This window comes from Caretta caretta, chromosome 1, assembly GCF_965140235.1.
Source record: "Caretta caretta isolate rCarCar2 chromosome 1, rCarCar1.hap1, whole genome shotgun sequence".
Taxonomy (NCBI): Eukaryota; Metazoa; Chordata; order Testudines; family Cheloniidae; genus Caretta; species Caretta caretta.
The window spans coordinates 330,650,183-330,669,059 of record NC_134206.1 but is presented as its reverse complement, the minus strand read 5'-3'; the positions used below and the strand labels follow the sequence as shown (position 1 = coordinate 330,669,059).

Sequence of the window (18,877 nt, the reverse complement as noted above, 5' to 3'; positions counted from 1 at the left end):
TAGCGGGATTAGAACCCCTTTCCTTTCACGTCTCGAGGGACCTCCTCCACCGCCCCCAGGCGCAGGAGATTCTCAACCTTTTGGACGAGGAGTTGCTCATAAGAAGGGTCCCTGAAGAGGGTCCGGGAAGTGGGGTGGAAGTGAGGGTCAGCCATGAACTGCAGGGTGTAACCTGAGGATATTACTTTGAGCATCCAACCATCTGAGGTCAACCACGACCAGGCCAACTGAAAGGGGTGGAGGCAGTGGAGGGGGAAAAAGAAAAAAATAAAGAGTGGGAGGATGGATCCTGGGAGGTGACTGGGGCATCGTCCTCGAGCACACCCTCAAAATGACTGCTTCTGGCCTCCTTGGTTCCTGGAAAGGTCAGGCTGAGTAGCTGAATGGGAAGATGATGGGCGTCGCCACTTAGACCCTTTCTCCTGTAGGTGCCCAGCCAGGGAGTCCCCCCAGGACCAAGGACTGTGGAGTCTCAGGAGATGGAGAGTGGAATGGCTTCCTGGCCTGCTGAGGAGTATGGAGGCCCAAGGAGCGGAGAGTGGCACGGGAGTCTCAAGTCCGTGAGCTCGGAGAAGAGCCCTGCACCCTCAAACAGGAGGTCCTGTATAGTGAACTGCATCTTCTGGGATAACCCAGAGGACTGCAACCAGGAGCTGCACCTCATGGCCACTGCAGAGGTGACCACCCTGGCTGCCGAGTCAGTAGCATCCCAGGTCATTTGAAGGGCCTCCCTTGCCACTGCTGTGTCTTTGTACACGAAAGCGTCCTGGGCTCGGTCCTGCAGGAGGGCCTCCTTGAATTTGTTAAGGGAGTCCCACAGGTTAAAATTCTACCTGCCTAACAGGGCCTGGTGGTTATACACCCAAAATTGCAGGCTTGCTGTTGAATAAATCTTTCTGCCAAATAAATCCAGTCTCTTGGTGTCTTTATTTTTCGGCATGCCACTGACTAGACTCTGCCTGTGCCTTTCATTAAACAGCAGACACAATCAGTGGTGCTGCTGGAGGGAGTGCATACAGATATTCGAACCCTTTCACAGGGACATACTACTACTTTTCCACCTTCTGAGAAGCAGGCAGAATTGAAGAGGAGGTCTGCCACAGCGATTTGGCAATCTTAAGGACCCTCGGGTGGATGGGCAGTGCAACGTGGGCTGGGGTGGAAGAGGGAATAATGTTAAAGGAGGTCATTGGACTCCTCTGTGACCTCCTCAAATTTTTAAGTTCAAGTTGGTAGCCACCCTTTTAAGGAGGTCCTAATACTCCTTGAAGTCATCAGGGGAAGCTGCCCATTTGGGAGGGACCCATCACTGCTTCGTCTAGAAAAGATGACGAGTACCACCAGGGAGGGGTGGGTTCCCCTTCCGTCTCCGGGGACGGCTCTTTAGGTGCTGGAGTCTGATGCCCTGCCCCCACGTTGGATTTGGTACCATTTCCAACTCCAGTGCCGGCAGTGGTTTGTCCAAGGCAGCCAGGGAGAACTGGTGGTAATATGGGACCAGCATAATGGGCATGACCCAAAGGTTCCAGTATGACCATTAACTGGGCCACTGTCCCTGCTTCCATGCCATCACTGCAGGTGCCAAGCTGGCTTCGTGGGTCGGCAGTGAATCACCCCTCCTTGGCGAGGGGCTAAATTCCTAGTCCATGTCCAACCATTGCCCTTCCAGTGACCAGGGCAGAGTTCTCAAGGCTTGAGTCTGCCGACAGACCCCGGGTGATGATCGGGGCCTGCCCGATGAGCAGTACAGGGGGGATGGAGACTGGTGCTGCGACAGGGAGCGATCCCGCCCCAGTGGGGACTGACGTCTGGGAGACCGACTGGGCGAGGGTGACCTGTGCTATGGCAATCTTTGACAGGAAGCTCACCAGTAGTAGTGGTACAGGGACTGGTGCCTCTACTCTGGTGTCCCATTTCTTGTAGGGGGAGAGCTCAGGGGACCTGGGCCTTCTGACCAGAGATGTGGTGCCGGAATCCTAGGCCCCAGAGAGGAGGATCTATGCCTGCGGTCTGGGGATGAAGGGTGCTCCACTGCCCTATGGGGCAGTCCCATGATCAGCCTGCCCTTAGGAGTTGGGGCCTTAGCCGAGTCTGGCACCTGGTGCCGTGTCTGTGGTGCCTATCTGACAGCTTTCTTTTTAGCCACTGGGGCCACTTCGGGCAACCAGGGCCCGAGGAGAAGCCAGGGTCCCCTGCCACTCCCAGGAGTTGAGGCAGATCCCTGGCCAGGCTGGCAGGGGTTCAACCTCAGTGGTACCCCCATGATACCTTGAGGCGCGCACATGTCCTGACATAGGTCCTTTGCCCAAGGCCCCTTTATCTTCCAGTGCCGGGGGGCTCCTCTTCTTTTGCCACTTTTTCAGTGCAGGCGAGGGGGCACAGTGCCGGGCAAAGCCTGGTGCTGGCGGTGCACTATGCACCGATGCCAAGGTGCTCGGTGTGGGATCTGAGCAGGAGGGCTCCAATGCAGGAAGAAGCTCAGGCTCCATGAAGAGGGCCCTCAAGCAACCATCCCTCTCCTTTTGGGTTCTGGGGCGAAAGTTCTTACAGATTCTGCACTTGCCCTTTCTATGAGATTCCCCTAAACAACTGTCATGGGGGTCACTAATAGGCATCAGCCTGTTGCATGACAAGCATGGTTTGAAGCTGGGAGAGTGGGGTATGCCCCACCCAGGGGCGAAATCCCAGCTGGTACTCTAACTACCAACTTTGACCCCTCTCTAGGTCCTCACATTCAGGCTTTATCTAAATCTTGCTGATATTTTTTCTGCATAACATCTCTAACACAGAGACTTTCCTATCCATCCACACAGTTCAAACCCTCATCTAGGTTCATCACCTCACAACTTGATTACTTCAACGTCCTTTTCTCTGACCCTGACAAATGCAGTCTTGCCCCACTCACATCCATTCAGAATGCTGCTAAAAAGTTCATTTTCGGAGACTGTCACTTTGCCCATGCCACTCTTCTCTTTGAACCCCTCCATTGTCTCTTCACTTCTCTATTAAAAACAATGTAGCATGTATTCACTTTCAAAGCCCTTCACAGTCAATCCTCACTCTACATATCATCTCATTAGTTATCAAGCCGTCAATTATCTCATCCAATTGGCCAACAAAGCCACCCTCCACTGCCCACTTGTCAAATTTTCGAACAAATATCTTCATGCTTTCTCCCATCCTGTCCTGCACCCTTGGAGTATACTCTCTGTAAATATACGTAAAGCTACCTCATTTATCCACCTTCAGATCCCTCTTCAATGGTTAGGCTGCTAGTGTGCAGAGACTACTGGTTTCAGAGTAGCAGCCATGTTAGTCTGTATCCGTAAAAAGGAGTACTTGTGGCGCCAGACTCGGCTAAGGCCCCAACTCCTAATGGCAATTTGTTAGTCTCTAAGGCGCCACAAGTGCTCCTTTTCTTTTTAGAGACTACTGGCTATCACTGAACAAATATTGTCTCATTGTTTACTTGGGACTCTTCCCCTCTGTCCATCCATCTGTTGTCTCATCTTACTCAGATTATGGTCCCTATCCCGGGGTCTTATCTTTCTGTTCTATGTTTGTATGACACCTAGCACAATGGGGTCCTGGTCCGTGACGTGGGCTCCTAAGAGCTACCGTAATACAGTGCCTTTCCCAAGCTGAGGAAGGCAAAGATCTTGACCTTTGCAATCTACCCAGAGAAGCCTCTCACTGCTCTGGAGTCAGAAGAATAAGAGTATTCTTTAGGTAGAGGCGATTCAGTGCTGGTCGGGGCGCCAGGCAATCTAGAAAGTCTATGCAGCACCATGAGAGTTGAGGGTACTGAGGCCAGTATCAATGCTGGCATTGGGATGAACACTGATGACAGCACTAAAGGAAATCTTGAGAACGCAGGTTGTTGCAGGAAGGAGGAGTTCCACACTGATAGGCAGAGCAGATTCCTAGCTGCCAAATAAGCCTGTGTAATCCCATTAATGTTGCAAATATATTTTAATTAATATTTTTAATAGCACAAAGTTAGAACTTGTTATATTGAAAATGACAAAATGCAACAGCTCAAATATTAGAGAAATAAAATACTTGGCAACATTAACCTTGAAACTAACATTAGTGGATGCCCAGCCATGACACCACAGTTAGCCTGGCCAAGTTTCTAGAAAAGTGACAAGGTCATTTTGGGTGTTTCAGTTTGGGGGGCTTGTTATGAGACACGTTAAAGGAGCCAGATTTTCTAAAGCTTGAATGCTTATCACTTTCTGAAAATCAGACCATTTTAGGGTATTTCAGGTTGATCACACAAAAATTGAGGCATATAAAATTACTTATTTTTTAAAATCTTGGTCCTTGTTCCTTTCAGAATCTATCTGCAAGATGTTACAATGTATGTTTACTCTTTAGAAACTTCAAAGCAGGTATGCTTTGTGTTATTTTTTCAGTTAGAATATTATCTCTATTTCAGTCAATTTGAATAAAATATGCACTTAGTAGGTAAAACATCCCAAAAGAATGCACATATCAAGTTTATGTGGGATTTTAGCCCAATATATTAAAAACTGACTAGTGATGATAGATGCCCAAACTGAAATGGAGCCAAATTTTCAAAAAGCACTCATGCTAGGCCTCAGAAAATCAGGACCCTTTAAGATGTCTCAAGTTGCTACCCAAAAATCAAAGCATCCAAAACTACTAGTTATTTTAGAAAGCCTTGGCCTTAAATTCTTTTCATATAGTTTTATCTTTAGAAATAAAATGCAACAGAAAAGAAAAAAGAATGTGAACTCTATTAAGCAATTAAGCAAGAATGCAAATGCACACTAAAGAACTTAGTTGCACATTTTCAGTTAACATTTACTGTAAACTAGAACTTAGTTTTAACATGGACACCTGAGAAATAATTGATAAATAATGAACATTTTCCAGCTATGGAGATATTTTATTTTCCTACATAAATTACTGAATTTGTATGTTTATGCAAGTTCTTTTATAACAGCAATACAACAATGCAGGAGGGTAGGTCTGAAGTTGTGTAAAGCCCCAGCTACGTATTGTAATAAAGGCATGTTACATGAAGCGTAACTATACTAAACTCTCACAATATAAATGTGAGAGTGAACAGCATTATTTTAATCACTCATGTATAATTGCTTAATTATTGTAAAATAGGACTGCCCAAACAAGAGCTATCCCTGATACGCATGCAGCATGTTTTCAAAAGAACATGATGCATATGAAACAGTTTATTTCAATTTCTAAATTTATATGATCGTTATACTACTGCAGAGGTAATTGTTGGTTTTCATTGAAATGACACTTCAATTAATAAGTACTGTGCCCAATGTCTGGATTTGAGATTATAGGTAGTTATTGTGTTGAATGCTTCTGAAGTCCCACCACTCCACCCACCCTTTTAATTTGAACACTCACCAGTCTGCATTAGACAATGTCTGTATAAGACAGAGGTCTTCTGATGAATCAGAAGACCCAACACCCAGACATCCTCCCCACTGTAACCCAGAAGGACAAACTTGAAATACGACATTTGTATACAAGTTATTATTTTGCTACCTTTCTGAGGTCAACTAGTGATACCAACTGTAGAGCTCTGGTTGAAAGAGGGTTTTTAGAGCCATATATCTGTAACATATGGTCACCCTATACGTGTTGCCAAATCAAGAGAAGTTCCCACGTGAAAGGTGCTATAAAGCAGTGGTTCTAAACTATAGGTACGTGTACTTTCATAGATATTTAGGTCAGAAGAGACCATTATGATCATCTAGTCTGACCTCCTGCACAACGCAGGCCACAGAATTTCACTCACCACTCCTGCGAAAAACTGAGCTATTGAAGTCCTCAAATCGTGGTTTAAAGACTTCAAGGAGCAGAGAATCCTCCAGCAAGTGACCCGTGCTCCATGCTACAGAGGAAGGCGAAAAACCTCCAGGGCCTCTTCCAATCTGCCCTGGAGGAAAATTCCTTCCCGACCCCAAATGTGGCGATCAGCTAAACTCTTAGCATATGGGCAAGATTCATCAGCCAGATACTACAGAAAATTCTTTCCTGGGTAACTCAGATCCCACCCCATCGGGCCTATTTACCATGAATATTTATTACCAAAACCATGTTATCCCATCATACCATCTCCTCCATAAACTTATCGAGTTTAATCTTAAAGCCAGACAGATCTTTTGCTCCCACTGCTTCCCTTGGAAGGCTATTCCAAAACTTCACTCCTCTGATGGTTAGAAACCTTCGTCTAATTTCAAGTCTAAACTTCCTGGTGGCCAGTTTATATCCATTTGTTCTTGTGTCCACACTGGCACTGAGCTTAAATAATTCCTCTCCCTCTCCGGTATTTATCCCTCTGATATATTTATAGAGAGCAATCATATCTCCCCTCAACCTTCTTTTAGTTAGGCTGAACAAGCCAAGCTCCTTGAGTCTCCTTTCATAAGACAAGTTTTCCATTCCTCGGATCATCCTAGTAGCCCTTCTCTGTACCTGTTCCAGTTTGAATTCATCCTTCTTAAACGTGGGAGACCAGAACTGCACACAGTATTCCAGGTGAGGTCTCACCAGTGCCTTGTATAACGGTACTAAAACCTCCTTATCCCTACTGGAAATACCTCTCCTGATGCATCCCAAGACCACATTAGCTTTTTTCACGGCCATATCACATTGGCGGTTCACAGTCATCCTATGATCAACCAATACTCCAAGGTCCTTCTCCTCCTCCGTTACTTCTAATTGATGCGTCCCTATCTTATAACTAAAATTCTTGTTATTAATCCCTAAATGCATGACCTTACACTTCTCACTATTAAATTTCATCCTATTACTATACTCCAGTTTACAAGGTCATCCAGATCCTCCTGTAGGATATCCCTGTCCTTCTCTAAATTGGCAATACCTCCCAGCTTTGTATCATCCGCAAACTTTATTAGCACACTCCCACTTTTTGTGCCGAGGTCAGTAATAAAAAAAGATTAAATCATAGAAGGTTAGGGTTGGAAGGGACCTCAGGAGGTCATCTAATCCAACCCCCTGCTCAAAGCAGGACCAATCCCCAATTTTTGCCCCAGATCCCTAAATGGCCCCCTCAAGGATTGAACTCACAACCCTGGGTTTAGCAGGTCAATGCTCAAACCACTGAGCTATCCCTCCCCCGCATTGGTTCCAAAACCTATCCTTGAGGAACTCCACCGGTAACCTCGCTCCAGCCTGACAGTTCACCTTCCAGTAGGACCCATTGTAGTCTCCCCTTTAACCAATTCCTTACCCACCTTTCAATTTTCCTATTGATCCCCATCTTATCCAATTTAACTAATAATTCCCCATGTGGCACGGTATCAAACGCCTTACTGAAATCTAGGTAAATTAGATCCACTGTGTTTCCTTTGTCTAAAAAAATCTGTTACTTTCTCAAAGAAGGAGATCAGGTTGGTTTGGTACGATCTACCTTTTGTAAAACCATGTTGTATTTTGTCCCATTGACTTCAATGTCCTTAACTACCCTCTCCTTCAAAATTTTTTCCAAGACCTTGCATACTACAGATGTCAAACTAACAGGCCTATAGTTACCCAGATCACCTTTTTTCCCTTTCTTAAAAATAGGAACTATGTTAGAAATTCTCCAATCATACGGTACAACCCTTGAGTTTACAGGGGGTATGCAGAGGTCTTCCAGGGGGTACATCAACTCACTTAGATATTTGCCTAGTTTTACAACAGGCTATTTAAAAAGCACTAGCTGAGTCAGTACAAACTAAAATTTCATACAGTGATTTGTTTATACTGCTCTATATACTATACCCTGAAATACAAAGTACAATATTTATATTTCAATTGATTTATTTTATAATTATATGGTAAAAATAGGAAAGTAATCAATTTTTCAGTAATAGTGTGCTGTGACACTTCTGTATTTTCATGTCTGATTTTGAAAGCAAGTAGTTTTTAAGTGAGGTGAAACTTGGGGGTACACAAGATAAATTAGACTCCTGTATGGGGTAAAGTAGTCTGGAAAGGTTGAGAGCCAATGCTATAAAGTATTTCATTCTTACTCTCAATGGCTAAACCATTTAGTTCATAATTTAAAAACACCTATATGATGCAACAATTTAACTGAAGCATTGCTATCTTATTAGTATACAGTAATGTGCCACCTAAAATATATTTATATATTCAAACATTCTTCTCATTAAACAGATATAAAGATAGGAACATTTCAGTAGAAAGCAATTATTGTGCAGAATGAAAGGGGAAAAACAAACAAAAAAAGCCATCTATAGTGAAGTCAGGGTCACAATTACACAGTCCAGGTCAGTCTCAGATGTGTTAATGCAGCTGAATTTCCACTTAATAAAACATGCCTGAAGCGCATCAAAATCCCCTATTCATTTTCATCCTATGCATTTTACTGTCCAAACACTAAAAGCCAGTGAAATCTTAAGCAATTTATATGTTATCAGAATTATTTGTGCTAAAATCAGCAACAGCTTTTAGCCCAGGCAATAGTAGCATATTTACCAGATGCAGAACTTGAGGGGAAAAAAAGTTGGTATAATAAATTAATTTGCAAGGAAAAATTAGAACTACTTCATTTCTATAATCATGTAACATAATTATGCATAAATTCCATAAAATCATAATCTATTAAAAAAGACTCCTACCAATTGTTATTTTTGCATAACAAGTTGGCAGCATCAAACACTGATGACATTCTGTTAGTCACCCCAAAACGCAGAATTACAGTTAAGCATAGCAGCTTATGCATAGTAACACAAAACCACCAACCCGAAGTACTTACCAGTCCAATAAACTGTACAAAACAATGACACCATCAAAAAGAAGGATATAAGGTGGTACAGAGTAACTAACTGAAAGTAAAAAACAGCTCAAACAACTGACATAAGAATTCATACAAAGAAAATTGAAAGTTCTTGCCATGAACTGTGGATTGCTAGCGTTTTTTTCAGTAATTAGGAAATAATATACGATAAACATACAAACTACTTATTGTTATACACTGGAATTCAGAACATTATGAACATTACTTTTTCATTGCAATAAGAATTTTAGGAGTGTAAATCACCATAGTTATGTAATTTGAAATTTAAGATTAAGTTAGCCATAACCTACACTATGAACAGAAAGAATTATTAAAATGTTACCTTGATTTCTCTTTGTTCAACAGATTTTTCCCATATTTGTTGATCATATGCCCCAATCTAAAAAGAGAACAAAAATATCTGAATTAAATTACATTTAATGAAACATTATGCAACAAAAAAACAAATCTGTTTTCACAGAGGTAAGGTACAGCATGAACACACAAAACAATAGACCATCGTTTCCTTGGGCTTGCACCTTACGCTGTTGCACAATCCCATAGAGGGCAGACCCGCCCCCCAGACCTTCCTCATTCCTTCTTGAGGGACTCCAATATACAGGGAAAGGAGAGTGGGTCATGCAATGGGCATGTGCAACATCTCAAAGAATCACAGATACAGACCAGGTTAGTAACCATTTTTTCCTTCAAGAGATTGCATGTCCATTCCACTTTAGGTGACTCTCAAGCAATTCAATCCAGAGGTGATTTTGGAGACTAACTGAACAATGAATGAAGGATTACTCATCCAAATTTAGCATCATCTCTGGAATATTGAGATATAGCACAATGAGTTGTAAAAAGTTATGTACCAATGACCAAGTTTATTCCTGGGGCAATTCTGTGCCAAAAATTAAAAATTCTGTGCATTTTATTTCTCAAAATAAAACTACATAATCACACCAGTTTCAATTATTTAGGTATTGATTTCAAAACACCTGTCAGCCAGTATGTCTAAATATTGTGATAGACCCAGACCAGTTGGGTACAGCAGAGTAGTAGAAGGCAGATATACTGGCCACTGGATAAACAGTTTTCTGTTCCCTGACTGACCAGAGCAGGGGCTACTACAGGCTAGGGTGGACACATGACTCCAATTAGCCTGCAACATGTCAGGTGAGGCTGTTAAGCTAATTAGAACACCTGATTCTAATTAAGGCCCCTCTGATACTATAAAAGGGCTCACTCTAGTCAGGCCGAGGAGAGCAAGTGCGGCTGAAGGACTGAGTAATGAAGACACCCTCAAGCCACTGGAAAAGGAGCCCTAAGGTAAGGGTGAAGGCGGCGTTAAGAGAGAGAAGTGGGGGAGCTGTGGGGAAGTGACCCAGGAAAATGTAGCAACTCTGGCAGTGAAAGGTCAGCTGCCAACAGCTGCTGCCATTAGGGTCCCTGGGCCAGAACCCAGAGTAGAGGGAGGGCCCGGGATTCCCCCAACCTGCCACTATAGAAACACCTCCTGGGAGGGGAAGACAGGCCCCGTCAGGACAGGAGACTAAACTGTTCTGGAATAAGCCCATAGGGACAACAGAGACTGGGAGTTCTCTCACCAGCCTCCCTGCTGGCTTATGATGAAAAGGGCTCAATAGACTGTACTCTGGCTCTAGAGAGAGAAGGTCTACATGGTGGGTCGCAGTGAGCCTCTGAGGCTAGCATAAACCACGTGAAAGCATGGGACCCATGGGGGCAAGGTCGGAGCTCTGCCACACTATACACACACACACAAATTCCCACAGGAGTAGAGAGTTAAAGAAACCCCTATGACAACCCAATTCTTGTTTCTCTGCCCCTTTCCCTTCCCCTCCAGTCAAGTCAGGGGGCCATACACCCACAACCCCTCCCGACCAGAGTCCAGCCACGGGGCTCCCTTTGCCCTGATACCTGCATCCCCTCTCCCTTCAGAGCCCAGGCACGGCCCCCTTCAGTCTAGACAGCTGCCCTCCTACCCCTCAGAGCCCAGGGATATCCAGAGGGAGAAACAGCCTGATGCTGGGTCCCAGGATTGCATGGAGTTTCCTGCGCGCTGCCCTCTCCTTCCCTCAGAGCGTGCGGGAAACGGCAGCTTCCTCCTTCTCCCCGACAGTGTCTTCTATGTGTGAGTTGGGTTTTGCCAGATCCAGTAGTCCCTAGTGAGGGCCAGAAGCACTGCAGCCCATTTCTGGGGGAGAAAGGAAATTCTGCATGCACTTTCATTTCTGCAAAATTCTGCATTGAGTAGTGGTGCAGAATTCTCCCAGGAGTACAAGTTGCAGCTGTATAAATACCTAAGCCCAAAAAAAGCTATAGAAACTGTCTGAGGTCTTGTAGAGACTACTACGCTACTATGCTGCTTGGAGGGGGCACACTGGCAATGTCATAGCACAAACATATGCGGATTAAATCCTCTGTCAAGACTGGAAGGCCTTTAAGCCAGTCTGCAAAAGTCAAACAGCTGTGGTGAAGATCTAAAAGATCTGGTTCTGTCCAAGTAGAAAGCCAACATCCATCTACCATTCAAGGTGTGCAGTCTCTCCTCAGCCTTATGAGAATGGGACTTAGGAAAGAAAGTTGACAAGTATATGGCTTGATTAAGGTGGAATTCTGGTGCTACTTTAATTCTGGAGCAGCAAACAGAGGACAGGTGAACAGAGGGAATTTGCCTGGGAACTGTCTGGGAGGAGCTACAGTGAGTGCTGCACTGGGGGGGCTGTGTTGTGAGCAGTTGAAGTGAATATACAAGTGTCTGTCTCCTGTGACTATTCGTTTGACTGGAGCTGGTTGCCAGGACTGTATGACCATGTGGTTATTTGTTTGAAAAGTGTGAATTGGGAGTACTTTGTTCTAGGTGGACCTTGAGTGGTTGACTGGAGTGAAGACTTTGAGCCGGGCCAACTGCTTCAAGACAGCAGCCTTATAAAAAACAGCCAGTTCTGAAGCAAGTGAGCGGCGAACAGAGGACAGGCAAACAGAGGGAGTTTGCCCGGGGGGGTGGGGGGAGATTTCCCACACAGAGGGTTTTTTTTTTTTTGCTTATCAGGCTTCTGTGAGCAGTAAATACATCATCTGCAGAGGCTCTTAAAAAGGAAGATATCACTGACAGTGAGCCATCAGATATTGTGACCTGCACAGGATGTGCCATGTTTGTCTTTCTCTCAGGAGGATAGAAGCGAATTCGTCTGTATGAAGTTCAAGCTGGTCTCCATATTGGAAGACAAGGTTAAAGGACTAGAGACCCAACTATTAACCCAGCACTGCATCAAAGAAAATGAAGACTTTCTGGACAGAAGTCAGCGTTTGGTACTGAGGGCACAGCATGCTGAAGAATCAGAGTGTGCGATGCAGAACGGGGAAGAAAATTGGTAGCATGTGACCTCCAGAAGAAAACCAATGTATCCCCAATGCAGACAGGGATAAGAAACAGTTTTCAGGTTCTCTGCACAGGTACTAGGGCAGAGAATGGTTTGGAAGAGTCATCTGAGGGAAGGGATCAGAAGGAGACCCCAGTGAACGGAAGGTATGTGATGCATTGTCCTAAAGATGGGGGTTCCATGACCACCACTCCCAAGGGGAGGAGATGGGTGGTGGTCGGGGACTCCCTCCTAAGGGGGACGGAGTCATCCATCTGCCGTCCAGACTGGGAGACTCAGAGCGTGCTGCTTGGCTGGAGCTAGAATTCAGGATGTGACCGAGTGCTTGCCGAGACTGATCAAACCCTCGTACCACTACCCCTTCCTACTTCATGTGGGCACCCATTAGATTGCCAAGAATGACCTCGAGCGGGTCACTGCAGCCTACGTAGCTCTGGGAAGAAGGATAAAGGAGTTTGAGGTGCAAGTCGTGTTCTCATCCATCCTTCCTGTTGAAGGAAAAGGACCATCAAATTGTGGAGGTAAATGTGTGGTTGCGCAGGTGGTGTCAGAGAGAGGGCTTTGGATTCTTCAACCATGGGATGTTGTTCCAGGAAGAAGGATTGCTAGGAAGAGATGAGATCCACCTAACTAAAAGAGGGAAAAGCATCTTTGCAGGCAGGCTTGCTAACCTAGTGAGAAGGGCATTAAACTAAGTTCACCAGGGGTTGGTGACCTAAGCCCAGAGGTAAGTGGGATACCAGGAGGAAACACAGAGGAGGGTGCAATGGGGAGGCCTCCTGGTCCATACTGAGAAAGTATGGCAATCAGCTAGTTATTTTAAGTGCCTGTACAGGAACGCAAGAAGCCTGGGAAACAAGCAGAAAGAATTGGAAGTCCTGGCACAGTCAAGGAACTATGATGTGACTGGAACAACAGAGACTTGGTGGGCTAACTCACGTGACTGGGTACAAACTGTTCAGGAAGGACAAGCAAGGGAGAAAAGGTAGAATAGTTGCACTGTATGTAAGAGAGCAGTATGACTGCTCAGAGCTCCAGTATGAAACTGGAGAAAAGCCTGTTGAGAGTCTTTGGGTTAAGTTTAGAGGTGAGAACAACCAGGGTGATGTCGTGGTGGGCATCTGCTACAGACCACCAGACCAGGAGGATGAGATAGATGAGGCTTTCTTCAGACAACTAACAGAAGTTTCCAGATCACAGGCCCCGGTTCTCATGGAGGACTTCAATCACCTTGACATCCGCTGGGAGAGCGATACAGCAGTGTACAGACAATCCAGGAAGTTTTTGGAGAGTGTTGGAGACAATTTCCTGGTGCAAGCGCTGGAGGAATCAACAAGGAAGAACTGGTAGGAGAAGGAGAAGTAGGTGGCAACCTGGGCAGCAGTGACCATGAGATGGTCGAGTTCAGGATCCTGACAAAAGGAAGAAGAGAGCAGCAGAATACGGACCCTGGACTTCAGAAAAGCAGACTTGACTCCCTCAGGGAACTGATGGGCAGGATCCCCTGGGAGGCTATATGAGGTGGAAAGGAGTCCAGGAGAAGAGCTGGCTGTATTTTAAAGAAGCCTTAAAGGGCGCAGGAACAGGCCATCCCGATGTGTAGAAAGAATAGTAAACATGGCAGGCGACCAGCTCGGCTTAATAGAGAAATCTTCGGTGAGCTTAAACACAAAAAGGAAGCTAACAAGAAGTGGAAACTTGGACAGATGACTACGGAGAAGTATAAAAATATTGCTCGAGCATGCAGGGGTGTAATCAGGAAGGCCAAAGCATAACTGAAGTTGCAGCTAGCAAGATATGTGAAGGGTAAAAAGAAGGGTTTCTACAGGTATGTTAGCAACAAGAAGGTAGTCAAAAAAAGTGTGGGACCCTTACTGAATGGGGGAGGCAACCTAGTGACAGATGTGGAAAAAGCTGAAGTACTTAATGCTTTTTTTGCTTCGGTCTTCACAGACAAGGTCAGCTTCCAGATTGCTGCACTGGACAGCACAGTAAGGGGAGTAGGTGAGCAGCCCTCACTGGTGAAAGAATAGGTTAAGGACTATTTAGAAAAGCTGGACATGCAAAAGTCCAGGGGTCCGGATCTAATGCTCCAAGGGTGCTGAGGGAGTTGGCTGATATGATTGTAGTCACTACCATTATCTTTGAAAACTAGTGGCGATTGGGGGAGGTCCCAGACAATTGGAAAAAGGTAAATATAGTGCCCATTTTTTTAAAAAGGGAAGAAGGAGAATCTGGGGAACTACAGACCAGTCAGCCTCACCTCAGTCCCTGGAAAAATCATGGAGCCTTCAATTACCTGAAGGGGGGTTCCAAAGAGGATGGAGCTCAGCTGTTTTCAGTGGTGGCAGATGACAGAACAAGGAGCAATGATCTCACGTTGGAGTGGGGGAGGTCTAGGTTGGATATTAGGAAACACTATTTCACTAGGAAGGTGGTGAAGCACTGGAATGGGTTACCTAGGGAGATGGTGGAATCTCCATCCTTAGAGGTTTTTATGGCCCGGCTTGACAAAGCCCTGCCTGGGATGATTTAGTTGGGGTTGGTCCTGTTTTGAGCAGGGGGTTGGACTAGATGATCTCCTGATGTCTCTTCCAACCCTAATCTTCTATGATACTTTAGTCAGGAATTTTGGATGTAGACATATGTATACCTTTTCCTTATTAAAAAAGCTGCATTAAGGAGAGTCAACTACCAAAGCCTGTAATTCTGTCACTCTTCTCGTGGAGGTAACAGCTACCAAAAATACTACTTTCATAGAGAGATGTAGTAAAGAGCAAGTAGCCATTCATTCAAAGTGTGGAACCATCACCTGAATTAGATCCCATTCCTTGCTTGGACTCCATGGTGCTACAACATGGGGATTTAAAGTGTCCAGACTCTGTCCAGATCTGATTGACACAGGATTAGAAAATTCCAGACAGCCCATAGTTGGAGGGTGGAAAGCAGAAACAGCTGCCAGATAAACTCTGATGGACCTAATTAATAGGCCTTGTTGTTTTAGGTAGAACAAATAGTCCAAAACATTGTATAGATGCCAGGACTGGTGAAACATCCTTTTGCTTTGACCATAAGGATAATCATTTCCACTTCAACCAGTAAGCATGTTTAGTAGGTGACTTTCTGGTATTCATGAGCATGTTTTGCACATTCCCTGAACACACTGCCTCCTGAGACATTAACCATGGAGCATTCAGGCCATCAGATGAAGCAGGCAGCCATGGTCCTGGGAGTTCAGATGAGCTTCTGAAGGTAGTATCAAAGGAGCCTCGGCAAACAGACTGGTGAACCAATGCTGGTGAGGCCACGTTGGTGCTATGAGGATCATGTGAGCATGATCCTGCTTGAGCTTGAGCAACATCTGGGGAGGTACAGGAGTGGTAGGCAAACAGTAGTTTCTCTTTCCAAGGCCGTACGAAAGAGTCTGGTCAAAGATCCTTGATTAAGACCTCCCTGGAACAAAAAAGAGCTGGCATATTCTGTTGAGACAAGTAGCCAACATGTCTAGGAGACACATTGACCCCCCAAAATTTGAAAAATGAATCGCACTATATCCTGGCTGAGAGACCCCTCATGATTCTCACGGATTGTTCTGCTCAGGCGATCCGCAAAGCTGTACTGAACACCAGGAAGGTGGAAGGCTTTGAGATGTATTGTTCTGGTGACACCAAAACTCAAAGATGTATCACTTCTAAACAAGGACTACCTGATCTGGCCACTCCGTGCCTGTTCAAGTAGAAAACTGTTACAGTGTTGTCCATGAGGACTTGTAGGGTCTCTCCCTTGATATGAGGAGAAGTGCCAGATGAATAGCTCACAACTCACATGTTTTTCTGGAGAGCCCAAATCTTGAGGAGACCATAGACAGTGAGTCCGTAGATTTCCTAGATGAGCTCCCCAACCTAGAGAATCATAGGGTTACAAGGGACCATAAGGGCCATTCAGTCCAACCTCTCTCCAAGATGCAGGACCTGTTGTGTCCAAGCCATCCAAGACAGATGGCTATCCAGTCTCCTTCTGAAAACCTCCTCCAGTGAAAAAGCTTCTACAACCTCCCAAAGCAGTCTGTTCCATTGTCCTACTATTCTTACAATTAGGAAGTTTTTCCTGAGATTTAATCTAAACCTGCTATGCTGTAATTTTAATCCATTGCCTCCTGTCCTACCCTCTGTGGCAAGAGAGAACAACTTTTCTCCATCTTTTTTGTGGCAGCCTTTCAAGTTCTTGAAGACCGCTATCATATCCCGCCTTAATCCCCTCTTTTCCATACTAAACATACCCAGTTCCTTCAGGCTGTGCTTGTATGGCTTATCCCATTCCTTTTATCTTTGTCACTCACCTCTGAATTCTTTCCAGTTTCTCTATATTCTTTCTACACATTGGTAACCAACACTGGACACAGCACTCCAGCTGACGCCTAACCAGTATCGAATAGAGTGATACTATCACCTCCCAGGACTTGCATGTTATACACCTCTGTTAATGCAACCTAAAATTACATTTGCTTTTTTTGCAACAGCATCATATTGTTGACTCATATTGTGGCTGTGATCCACCACAAATCCCAGATCCTTCTCAGCAGTGCTGTTGTCAAGCCAGTTTCCCCCATTCTGTATTTGTCCTTTTGGTTTTTCTTCTCAAAGTACAGCACCTTATATTTGTCTTTGATGAATTTCATTTTGGTGTCTAGTTCTTCAATTTATCAAGATCTCTGAGTTTTAGTGCTATCCTCCAAAGTATTAGCCACCCCATCCCCAGCTTTGTGTTACCTGCAAACTTGATTATGCTATCTATTTCTACATCCAAGTAATTAATAAAGATGTTAAACACCACCAGACCCGGAACAGATCCCTGTGGAACCCCATTTGAGACCTCCTTCCAATAGGACATCATTCCATTAATAAACTACTCTGAAACATTCCATTAATAGTTACTCTTCATTTGCAATTGTTTAACCAATTATGTATCCACTTAATGGTAGTTGTATCAAGCCTGCATTTCTCCAGCTTACTTATCAGAACGTTATGTGGGACTGTGTCAAAAGCCTTGCTGAAGTCCAGGTACATTATGGCCACCACATTCCCCCTCTATCCACCAAATCAGTTACCCTGTCGAAGTAAACCAAGCTGGTTTTGCATGATTTGTTCTTGGTGAATCCACACTGGCTGCTAGCAATTACCCCTTCATCTTCCAGGTATTCACAAATTGAATGTTTTATACATTGCTCTAGTAGCTTTCCAACTATCAAAGTCAGTCTGACAGGTCTATAGCTTGCCAGGGCCTCCTTTCCCAGCTTTTTAAAGATCAGCAGTGCACTAGGCCTTCTCCAATCTTCTGGGACCTCTCCTGTCAGCCACGAGTTTGTAAATATTGCCAGTGGCTCTGAGATATCTTCAGCTAATTCCTTCAGTATCCTCAGATGAATAGTATCCAACCCCACTGGTATTCATTCATTCAAATTGAATAAAGTGTCCATAACCAGAGTCAGTGTGGGTAAGGGAGGGGCAAAGGAAACACCCATACATACATTGCCCAGATCCATCCACCAGTCCAAGAAGGCTAGTACTCTTGTGGGCACTCAACCCAGCATGTCTAATTGGTGACGAGCTAGGGAGTACACTGATTTTAACCAGCCCTGCAACTTTCCGAGATGAAATCTGACATACCGAATCACATACATACACACACATACCCAGTAGTCAGGTAATTGCTCAATGTTGAAAGTAGATGGGCTTTGAGCTCTATGGTAATTTTTTAACGTTGCCTGGAATCTGGCTTGAGATAGGAACACCTTTGTTACTGTAGAATCCAAAACTTCCCCAAGTAAATTCTACTCTCTGAATCAGGGAGAATATGGTTTATCAACTGACTCTGAAGAGGGATCAGATCTTGGAGAGACTGACTTCTGTTTGGAGCTCAGATCAACCTCATACCAGCCAATCAGCCATCTAGGTAATAAAATTCTTTCCCCCCAGTTTTCCTTAGGTATGCAGCCACTGCCACGATGCATTTTGTAAATACTCATGGGGCAGTGGACAGACCAAAGGGAAAGACTAAACTGATAATGGGTGCTGGTGACCAGAAACTTAAAGGAATCTCCTGCGGCTTTAATGGATAACCACTTGGAAACATGTATCCTTCAAGTTAAGAGCAGCATACCAGTCTCCAGGATGCAGAGAGGGGATGGAGGCCAAAGTCACTCTGCAAAACCTAGGTTTCTTTATATATTTGCTCAGATTTTGCAGGTCAGAAAATGGGCCTGAGGCCTCCTTTTGCCTCTGGAATCAAGTAACATGAATAGAAACCCTTCCCTTGGAGAATGGGAACAACCCTCTTCTTTAACCCCCAAATGGAGGCGAGACTGGACCTTCTGGAAGAGCACAGGGTCATAAGAGTGGTCCCGGAAGACAGATGGGAAGCGGGGTCGGAGGAAAGAATGGAAAAACTGCAGGGTGTATCCCTGATCCACAACACTTAGGACCACACAAATAGGAAGTGGGATAACCTGTTGGAAAATAAATAGGGGAGGGAGGAACTCAAACAAAGTGATCTGGCATCCTGTCCTCAACAAGGCAGTCAAACAGACTGCTTCGGATTTCCAGACTAAGAACCTGCTGCAGAAGAAAACTGAGGAGGGTGAGGTCTTCTGTGGTTTCCTCCTGTT

General features: G+C 44.8%; 1 protein-coding gene across 8 annotated transcripts in view; it reads right to left on the bottom strand.

Moving 5' to 3' along the window:
* Positions 1 to 18,877, bottom strand: part of PHTF2 (putative homeodomain transcription factor 2) — a 183,572-nt gene that overhangs the window by 103,857 nt on the left and 60,838 nt on the right. For all 8 annotated transcript variants that reach the window (XR_007354677.2, XM_048836464.2, XM_048836468.2 and 5 more), the window contains one exon: positions 9,153 to 9,209. Coding sequence is in view for 7 of the 8 variants with exons in the window: in XM_048836464.2 (XP_048692421.1) it covers positions 9,153 to 9,209 (57 nt within the window). In the remaining variant the exon portion in view is untranslated. The remainder of the gene's footprint in view (positions 1 to 9,152; positions 9,210 to 18,877) is intronic.